The sequence below is a fragment of the Nanorana parkeri genome, unplaced genomic scaffold, assembly GCF_000935625.1.
Source record: "Nanorana parkeri isolate BGI_ZX_2015 unplaced genomic scaffold, ASM93562v1 scaffold959, whole genome shotgun sequence".
Lineage (NCBI taxonomy): Eukaryota > Metazoa > Chordata > Amphibia > Anura > Dicroglossidae > Nanorana > Nanorana parkeri.
Genome location: NW_017307227.1, coordinates 595,311 through 606,334, shown reverse-complemented (window position 1 = coordinate 606,334; position 11,024 = coordinate 595,311). Strand labels below are relative to the sequence as shown.

The window sequence follows — 11,024 nt, the reverse complement described above, 5'->3', positions numbered from 1 at the left end:
GGTCACTGACCTGGAAACAAGAGGTCACAAGACTGAATAAATAATATATATATATATATATTTATTTTTATCACACACACACTCACATACCACAATATTTTTTTGATTTCCTAACATGTTAGACAAGAGCAATTTTTCTCCAGAAATGGGAACTGTATGTCCAATGAACACCCTCTGTATCATGTCATGTGATTCAGGAGTGGCGACTGCAGAGGGTAATGGTGTTTTCTAATGACTGAGGCGGGACAGCTCTCTAAAATCAACCATATTTGCAAAAGACTTAACAGAAACAAGTAATGTGTTCCCATTCCACCCACTGTCAGTTGTATATGCAATACGCCATGCCAGTACCTTGACAAACCACACAGGTACAAAGGCCACATAGTAGGCTGACAACATGGAACTAAGAAGCACCTCCCGCACACGCCAGTTGAAGTCCAGCTTCAGATAATGCACCTCACTTCGGATAAGGTCAGGAGAGAGGCAGCATGCATGTGTGGGAAGAGGATCTGTGCTGGGCCTCCACATGTGCTGCAGCACTGTCAGATAATCTCGACCTGCCTTATCCACAGAACTTAAATCTCCAACACGGGCGCCAGGAACATTTGCAAAAAGACTTGAACGCCTGAAATCATATCCCAGATGAAGAAAAGGGATGTACATGCCAAACCTGTAACATACAAAAGTGCTCTATCAGAACGGCATTTAACTATATGAAAATTGTATAACACAGTTGGGAAGTACAGTGGCTTATTTGCATTTCTAATTTACATTTTTGGGTTTTGCATTTAAATTCCACCAGGAAAACTATCTGCATAAAGTTTAAAATCCTCCCATATTCTTACATGTTTTCTCCAATTTCCCTGGTTCCCTTCCACAAACTCAAAGCATATTGGTGAGTTTCGGGTCACCACGCTGTTCGGCCTAAAGTATGACTGTGGTAGTGACATTAAAGTTCTTTCGGGGGTACGGACTAACCTGAATGGATTTATGTAACATGCGGTCTAGTATGTTGGCACTATATAAAAATGGCAAGTAACTTTCACTTTAAAAATACTGATCTGGACTGCCCCCTAGAACAACGCTCCTGGTCCTGGTCCCAGATCTTCACTATTTGTAAGGACCTATAAGGGGACGCAATGGTTCCCTGGATGTTGTTCCTTTATCCATATATCCCAGCTCCAGGAAGCATCAGAAGAAGTCATTCATTCAATTTATCTTTTCGGCCGCTCGCCAAATTATACCTGTCTTCTGCTGTCTCTGTCCCACTATCCCAACTCTATGGATGAAATTATGTAGATAGAGGAACTGTTGGCAATGGATTCGGACACTTTCGATGGTTTTTATGCTCTATTGGCTGTGTGGATACTTTTTTTGCCCTCCTTGAAACAAAGACTTTGACCTGGCTTCAGTTTAGGTTGGGGACTGGCTCTTAGGCTTAGTCTTCTAAGTTAACTAAATTCCCCCCCCCCCTCTCCCCACAGCATACCTTTCTTTCCCCCTTTATTTTTCATTAATCTTTCTTGTTCTCTTTCTGATTCTTGCTTTCTGCTATTCCTCTACGGCTTTCGTTATATTCTTTTTGGGCTCAAACATGTTGCTTATGGAGTTGCAAACTGGAGTCGTTTTTGATTGTTTCTTGTTATAATCCTACCTTTCTTCCATTGAGCTCATGTTCTTTTACTTACTCTGTTTGGATCAATCTCCAATGTCTTATTGCGTTGCAAAATTTCAATTATAAAAATTATTTAACCATAATAATACTGATTTATTTTTAAGCATGTGTCTCCTGTGCCACCAAGTGACATAACAGGGGAAATCCCAGCAAAAGCTGCAACAGAATTCTCGTCATACTCCAAGCATTTTCTCGAGTGAGTGGTATTGTAGGAATATATAAAAGCTATAACTATCAAGTACATGCTCCACTAATAAGCCTTCACTTACGGGTAACACAAGAAGAGCAGGTTGAGGAATGAATGCGTCCTGAACAACAGTATAATAGAGCGACACAGGCTCCATCCCGTTCCAGTGAGCACTGCAAACCGTGTAGCTACCAAAAGCAATGAGTGCGGCAGTGAGGACTTCCCTCCTTGCGAAGCCTGGAGAAACAAAGATGAGAAATTATTAAAAGAAAAAAATAAAAACTTTACACTGAGTTCTCTTCTGCAGACTCACCTCTCGCACAATAGCTGCAATCAATCTTCGAGCGAGCACAATCGTAGTAAGTGTCAAAACATTAAAATCTATCAAGTGGAAGTTCTGTAGTAAATGAAATAAATGAGAAGGGTTTGTTTTAGCAGATGAACCCTGTTCTAATTAACATGTCTTGTCTTCAGTTATAGTCACAGAAGATCTGATCTATACCTTAAAATAACATAACCTAGACCTTAAAGCCCAACTCTGGGCAAAACATGACCTCATCTTGACCTCCCACCCCTTTCTGATTGCTGACTAGGTAAGAAAACAAAAAAAACATTAAAGTGATAAGTTAGAGGGGGTGGAAGGGAGGGAGTTGAGCTTGAAAGGAATCCTAGTGGTTGCCATTGCGGACTTCTTTTGAAAATGCTGACCCCTCAGACTTTAATACTCTGAGTCTCTGACCCAAAACAGATATGGACTTCTGATGTTTTATTGATCTGCCTACTGGTTCCAGTTCACAGACTTGGAAAATATTAAAGCAAGTAATACAAATATCAGCCAGGCAGCTGGAATTTTCAGCAGACAATGGCAGCTTCTCATGATAGGTTTACTTTATTCAATCCAAATCAAATTAAAAATGATTAGCCATCTTTCAGACCACTGGTTTAAGAAAACAATGCATGCTACTTATTCTTGTTGACCAAATTAGAATGACTAAAAACCTCTTTCAAATTTCATCATGCAACCAGTGTCTACTCAATAAAAATCTTACACTTGTTTAATAATGCAGGGCATCACATATGTATAGTCTACACATTATGTATTAAAGTTAGATGGGATTAGAATAGGGATGCACTGATACCATTTTTTTTTTTAAGACCGAGTACGAGTACCGATACTTTTCCTCAAGTACTCACCATTACCAATTACTGATCCCTTTTTTTAGTGTCATGTGAAACTAAAAACAGTACAGACTAAAGATTTAAGGACAGCGTTGGAGCACCAGAACCAAGTCACAGCTGCAACCCTTGTAGCTCTGCCAATGACGCCAAGCTGTATAGGAACTACAAATCTCAGCAATACATTTTGCAGCAATGCAGAATACTACCAACTATAGAGAACTATGAATCACAGCAAAAAGATTATACAGCAATGCAGAATACCATCAGCTTATAGAGGACTACAAATGCAGTTGGTGGTGGAATCGAAAGATTTATCTTGCTCAGCGTGCAGGGCTGAACGAGAATAACAATGTGTATGGCCAGCTTAAGGAAAGAATACAGTTACATACCTTAAAGATGCTGCTTCTCTTGTCCTGCACTGCTGGCTCTGCGTGAGCTGTTCCTGTCTTCCCAAGCTGCTTGCTCAGTGTGGTGACATCAGGAATGGGAACTCAACAAGTACTGCTGGGATGACATCAATCTGCCCATCAGTACTCAGTACTTGAGTGATAGCTTGAAGTAACACTAAACTCAGGAGTGAAATCCTAAAAATGCATTCAAGCACCTTAACTATTAACAGAAATGTATCTTATTTGTGTTTAACTTGGCTGTAGATCCTCAAATCATCTCTGAATTGGTGCCGCCACTGTCCTTCCTTCTAGAGGGTGGCAATGTTTGTTCCCCATGGCCCCCGTGTGTGTGTGTTGTAAAGCAGTCACCGCTCCAAGCTCACTCCCGTGATGGACTGCAATCTCAGAACAAATTTGTAAACTAAACATGATACCTGAGAAACATGAGATGAGGTACCTGAATGCATTTTTAAAATGTAACGTCTGGGTTTAGTGTCACTTTAAGAGCACTGAAGAAACTGTTGGATATCTATAAATCCACTGCCATTTAGGCCAGTGGAAGAACCCCTGGGGACTTCCCGCGGAACCCTAGGGTACTGCAAAACCGCTCTGTAATATCTGTCTCGAACGCACATTTTAAGACAATTATTTTAACATAAATATCACCCATTTGTGCTACTCACCAAAGATGTATGTGAAGGAGGGTGAGATGGAGGGTACCACCAAACAGTCTTGTAGATATTAATGTAGTGTACAAACAAGGCAATGAGGTGACACAAAAAAAGCTGCAGCTCAAACAGGAGGTGACGATCTGCAGGTAGCTCAGGGATTTTGCAGTGCCGTAGAGGTACTACTGTCTGAGCAGCCAGAGGGGGGCTGGACAAGCCGGTGCTGGAACTGCTTCTGAAAAAGGAAAACATATTTTGATTAATGGAAATGAGGACTACCTCAATATAGTCTGAAACCCTACATCTACAAACCATACGTCAGTCTTGCTGCATATGACAGAAAAAGTTATGTTCATCTGGATTGTGCAGGAAAATTTCCTCAGTTGAAAACTTACAGCCCAGGCCTCTCCGCACAAATGATTTGAGCAAACAGTATATACACACACACACACAATACATTGAGGGGAATTTATCAAAACTAGAGCAGACAAAATCTGGAACAGCTGTGCACTGCAACCAATCAGATTCTTATTTTCAAAGCTTAAAAAGGTGCCCATACACCTTACAACTATGGCAAGGCTTTTGTCTTGCCATGGTCGTAAGCTTATTAAAAGCTCGTACGATCTGCCCATCTTGGACAGGCAGATCGTACCTGCGATCATCGAAAGCCCGCCCTGCTGAGGGGCGGGCTTCCGATGACCGCAATGCAGAACGGGCAGTGTGCGCGTGCCGTCCCGTTCCGCAGCTGTCGAACGAGCAGGCTAGAAACCCGCCGACAATTGTACCGATTCTCGGCAGCTTTTCGAGCATGCTGGTTCGACAAAAGACGTGCGACCCTACAGTAAAAACGGCCGCACGCCTTCGTTCACACTGCTCGATTCTCGTACGATCGTGGGATTTCCCGCGATTCTCGTACGAGAATCGAGCAGTGTATGGGCACCTTAACTGAACAAACTGAACAGAGAAGCCGATTACTACTACTACTACTACTGGTTACTCTAGGCAACTGCTCCACATTCTGTCTGCTCCAGTTTTGATAGATCCCCCCCCCATTATGTCTTTTCACTTATTTATACACGCCTACACATTTATAATTATTCAATAAATCACTTAGCATACAGAAAATTAAGTGATGCTGTAGCATGCACTTAGTCACAAGTATATCAGGAACATTTCTGTGTAGTTATTTATAACGACAGATTAAAGTGGAACAATAAGCAAAAGAAAAAAACCATATATGACTAACATCAACGCATTAGATTATGTTTTTCAATGTGATCCCCAGCAGGAACAACAGGTTTTATTCCTTGATCAATTGGCCAGTAGATCTGTTGATTTTCCCCATCCTGGAAAGGGTGACAATGCTATTTATTCTGTAGTAAACTCAGTGCAGTGGTGTCACCATGAATTCAAGGTTTTAAAGCGACTCGGTTATTTTAATAAAACTGCTAATAAAAAATGTTCCTGCAAAGAATTGTAAAATACTCACCTCTTCTGCTGTCTGTGCTGCTGAATGCCATTCCGATCGTGTTGACATGGATATAAATGAACCCTGGTGATGACATTTTACTTGCAAGTGGTTTGCTGCTCTCAAAAAAAAGCTTTTGATCACCATTTAAGCTACAAGTACTAATTTCTTCCGCTGCCCATGCTGCTTAATGCCATTATGATGAAGAGCTATCATTGAGTGAGATCTCTTTAGAAATGGAGACTTCTGGAAGTGTCGAACTCTTAGCCTCCCATTGCGCATATTGGTTCCTCCCGCCCCCCGTCCCCAACCACACCACTACATGACACAGTAATGATTCGTGGGGTCGGCAGGGGGAACCACAAGACACAGCGGGTGACCAGGAATCCTCCTGCCACACACCCCGTCCCCATAAATGGCAGCAATTTCTCCACATTACAGCAGAGTTTAGTGGCATGGATAGTAGGAAAAGTATTTACAATCTTTTGCAAGCAAATCTTTCATAAACCTATTTTATTTAAAAGTGACACTAAAATCAGGAGTTACATTTTAAAAAAATGCATTCAAGTAACTTAAAAGAGAACTATGGCCAAACCTTTTTTTTTTAGCTATAGCTCTCTTTTGGGTCACTGGACTATATGCCAACAGCGCAGAACTGTGCTGCAGCTGGGAAGGATCCTGACAATATTGTTCTGATTGACCCCGCTATCTGATTGACAGCTGGCCCTGCTTCTCTAGAACATGTCTGTCCCCTCCCCTTCTATCCTTCCAGTCAGCACTGGAGGAACAGAGAGGGGAATGAGGAACTGCAGGGAGCAGTGACTGACAGACCACATATATCTGATCGCTCAGTTCTCGATCTATAGAGCCGACGTGTGACAGCTGCAGTGTCACACGTCAGCTCTAACTATGAGGATGAGTGCATTTCACTCTGCCCATAATTCTCCTTCAACAATTAACAAAAATGTCTTATTTGTGTATCACTCAGCTGTAGATCCTCAAATCATCTCTGAATTGGTGCTGACACTGTCCTTCCTTCTGGAGGGTGGCTGCTGTTGTTCCCCATGGTCCCTGTGTGTGTTGTAAAGTAGTCACTGCTCCAAGCTGGCTCCTGCGATGGACTATAAATTCAATGCAAATGAATAAACTAAACATGAGATTGTAGTCCATCATGGTAGGGAGCTTGGAGCAGTGACTACTCTACAGTGTGGAAAACAAATTAAAGCCCAACTCCAGCTAACAATTTCACAACATGGGGTTTTTTTTTCTCTTGGAATTAATAAAAATTAAAAAAAAGAAGTTTAAAACACAATAGTTTATTCCAACCCCTGTCACTTTGCTGGACAGCTTGCCCACATGTATAGATGGAGAACAATACAAATGCCCATGAAATAATAGTTGATATACTGAATTAACCCCACATCGAATACAACATTTTTCTGCTACAGTGAGCCTTTAAAAGCTAATAATGGAAAAAGCAAAATGTACAGCGCACATCTGGATGTAGGTCTCCAGCAATGTCACCAAGGTAACTAAAACAAAATACACATCATGTTGGCATGGATATAAATGGTTCCCGGTGCTGTCATTTTATTTGTGATCACTCAAAGTTGCTCCCTGCTCTCAAGAAAAACTATTCATCACCCTTTAAGCTACACGTATACAGTCAAACCCGCCAATGCGTTAATGTTACCTAGCAGCGTGTTGGTACGGAAGAGAATTTTGGGGATTAACAGGTCTAAGCAACCTTCGAAGTTTACCCATACAAAATCACTGCACTTATCTATGTACCATGTTGAGCAACGTACGCAATTATCAACAAGGATTTACCATAGTAAACTTACCCTATTACAATATCCTTACAACCAACTAGAATTCAATACGTTTTTCCATCAAAAATAAGACATTAAGGGCCAATTCCACCTTTCGTACCATGTTACACCCATATTTAGGGTGGAACGTGGAGCAATCCCGCAGCCCCCACACTTGCCTGAAATGCAGGGCGCTTCTCCCTGCAGGCTCCTGTAAATGCCGTCAACCCGCCAATGCAGCAGTGCCGTCCGTCCATTTTTCTACTACGGGCGGACGGCAAGAGGTTAACAAGACGTCCAGGAAATTTTTTTTTTAATCCTCTTAACCCTTGCAGTGGGGCTACCACCGCACTGCAAAGGGTTAACTGCTCCTTTTGGCGAGTATAAGTTTGTTATTTTAGCGCACCTAGACCAAAATAGGCACTTACTGAGTGCAAGTGTTGCCCCACTGCAAGGGTTAAGAAAACGTTTTGCTGGAGTTCTTCTTTAAAGCAATCAATAATCCTTGTATCTTGGCTAGGACACATAGAACTTTGCTTAGTTTTGTTTGTACCTGGCTCTGGATCTCACTCCACTGACAGCAGGCGTTCCACCATGAACTGCACCACCTCCAGATCCTGGGTCACAAAGGGGTGTACGACAGTAAGATGTCCGGTTTGGGCCCCGACGCCCCCCAGCCATATCTGGGCTTAGAGATCTTTAGTTGCTGCCTGGCATGTATGGTTGATTAACCTGGGTGTGCATAGGAAAAATCACATCAACAAAGCAGCTCTAAAATGTACATCTAAATAGAATTATTACTAGTGTCGGTGTAAATGTATTAGTAGAGTACCGTTCTTGGCCATTACTGATTAAAGCCACTACTGCACATGAACCAGAGGTTATCAATACCTGAGTTTTGCTATATGACAACATTTCAAGAAATAGCACTTCAGCACATGTCAGAGTTCATGCAAATCATACATTGTAGGCTAACACTAGGTAATACTGGAACCCTTCATAAATGAATGCAATGCAAATAATGCAGGAGGAGCCTAGATATTAGGGTCGCAGGAGGAAGAGCTCAGAGCACATGAACTCAGACAGGGCCACATCAATCACAGCTGGGTGCTGACAGCGATAATGAAAATGCGTGCAGAGGTAATCAGTGACCCTGGGAAGCAACACATGCAAGGCAAGCACTTCAGAAAGGCTCACCACACCCGTCAGACAGCAGTGCAGAACACTACGAGAGCCCACCTTGCATACATGAACGGGAACACCTCGTGTTCCCCGACTTCCCGGAGGTAAGTAATCAGGGTTGGTCACCACCCCCCAAAAACACTCACCGCTTCTGCCTGGCGAGAGCGCGCCTTGTGTCATACCGCATCGGGTACGCGCGCAGGGAGATCCCGCTTGTGTAGGACGATTTCCAAATCGCGTCATGACGTCAGACGCAGCGACTCGTGAGAAAAACCTAGTGCGTGCGCATTCTCTTCGTGCTCTGCCATGGGGAGGCTATATGTTGTGTAGTAGCTGACCAGCTGTAGTATCGTTGGGCTGTGTTTGCTGGGCAGCAATGGGGAGATTCTGGCTCTATTAGTAATGTGTTAACGCACATTGTGCTCAACATGTGGCCTTTAGGCACTTGATGTGCAGTTAGGGTTGCCACCTTTTCTTCCAGTGAAACCCGAACACTCTAGCAACGCACAGAATTTTTTCGGAGAATGAGTGGCGGCTCATTTATATGTAAATAGCGCCACCCATTAATATGTAAATATCACAGTCGAGACTATTTTCTGTGGGGGGCCTGTAGCCCCTATCTTAATTTTGGTTGCCCATATCTGCCTGACATCTTGTGTCCAGGTTTCAGCTGCCATGAAACCCGGACACAGCATTCAAAACCCGGACTGTCCGGGTGAATCCTGGACAGGTGGCAACCCTATGTGCAGTGCAATTAGAAGCAGGAGCATTCATTTGTAAAGAAGCTGTAATGTCAAGCATCTGTGATCTCTAGTAGGGATGAGTGATGTGGGTGTGACCCAAGTGGATACATCACTGATACAGTCCCCTCCCCCCGGCATTGGGTAAATCAGCTGCAGCAGAGGCATTCCCAACGCTTTGTGATGTGCAGTTGGGGGCATTAAATGCCCTGTCCGCAACTGATTGGGCTGGAAGAGGGGGTCAGTGACAGTTTTGTGCAGGCTCAGTTGCCACCAGTACCTTGGACTTTCCTCATCTCTAGCAATCTCATGTAGCACATCCCTAATCTTTGCCTCCTGCAGTGTGCCCTCAGTCTCCAACCAAACCTGTTGCATGTCAACAGTTTCTGACCCTCTCCTCTAATGTTTGAGGTGCCTGACAGTCTTCTGTCATATACTAAATAGTAGGTGTGGCCCTACAGAGCTGTCAGGGGCCAGGACAGTGTCAGCACCAATACAGAGATGATTTGAGGATCTACAGCTGAATGATACACAAATAAGATACTGTTTTGTTAATAGTTAAGGTACTTGAATGTATTTATAAGATATAACTCCTGAGTTTACTGTCACTTTAAAATAAGAACCTATAGCCTGTTAGCTTTGTGAATTCAGCCTTTGGCTTATTAGGACGGCTGTCCATAATGGTCTGTTTGTAATATAGTAGCGGAACTATATGATACAATATTGCAGGCTAGACCAGCTACAAGTTTTTTAAAAAAATTAAAAAGTTTGATGAAGAACGTTGAAGCTTCAGTGCACACCTTCCTGATCAGTAGTAGGAGATATTGTAAAACTATTTCCAGGTAGGTAGCTTGGTTTGGGCTCATTTATGAATTTCAAGTGGAAAAAAAAGCTTAGTAATTGTGTAGAAGGCCAACTGACTTCTGAAAATGCTAGTTGCATGATTGTAACGCAGACCATTGTGATGTTAGTACTTCCTGATCCAGCAATACTGTGCAGCCAATTAAAGTCCGTCTAACCTCAAACTTCTAATATAAGCTTTAACCCATTCATGTCAAAAGATGTTTTAAATATGCCCCTTTCATTAAAGAATAAGTGCACTATCGGATATATCGTTGGCAGCAATTACAACCTCAAGTCTTTTTGGGTATGATGCTACAAGCTTTGCACACCTGGATTGGGGGATTTTCTGCCATTCTTCTTTGCAAATCCTCTCATGCTCAGTCAGGTTGGATGGGGACCGTCGGACAGCCATTTTCAGGTCTCTCCAGAGATGTTCAATAGGGTTCAAGTCAGGGCTCTGGGTGGGCCACTCTAGGACATTCACAGAGTTGTCCCTAAGCCACCACTGTGTTGTCTTGGCTGTGCGCTTAGGATCGTTGTCATGTTGGAAGGTGAACCTTTGGCCCAGTCTGAGGTCCTGAGCACTGTGCAACAAGTTTTCATTGAGGATATTGCAGTACTTTGCTCCATTCAGCTTTCCCCTCAACTCTGACCAGTCTCCCAGTCCCTGCTGCTGAAAAACACCCCCACAGAATGATGCTGCAACCACCATGCTTCACTGTTGGGATGGTATTGGACAGATGAGCAGTGCCTGGTTTCCTCCAGACATAACGTTTAGAATTGAGGCCAAATAGTTAAATCATGGTTTCATCAGACCAGAGAATCTTGTTCCTCACAGTATGAGAGTCCTTCAGGTGATTTTTTTTTGCAAACTCCAAGCAG

At 42.9% G+C, this 11,024-nt stretch overlaps 1 protein-coding gene across 2 annotated transcripts in view; it reads right to left on the bottom strand.

The window, feature by feature from the left end:
- The window catches only part of TMEM39B (transmembrane protein 39B), a 14,213-nt gene extending 5,405 nt beyond the window's left edge, over window positions 1-8,808 (bottom strand). For both annotated transcript variants that reach the window (XM_018566545.1, XM_018566546.1), the window contains exons 1-6: window positions 8,706-8,808; window positions 7,931-8,109; window positions 4,114-4,333; window positions 2,176-2,259; window positions 1,945-2,099; window positions 352-670 (exon numbers count right to left, since the gene is read on the bottom strand). In XM_018566545.1, coding sequence (XP_018422047.1) covers window positions 352-670; window positions 1,945-2,099; window positions 2,176-2,259; window positions 4,114-4,333; window positions 7,931-8,058 — 906 coding nt within the window. In that variant the 5' untranslated portion in view covers window positions 8,059-8,109; window positions 8,706-8,808. The remainder of the gene's footprint in view (window positions 1-351; window positions 671-1,944; window positions 2,100-2,175; window positions 2,260-4,113; window positions 4,334-7,930; window positions 8,110-8,705) is intronic.
- Window positions 8,809-11,024: the final 2,216 nt, after the last annotated feature.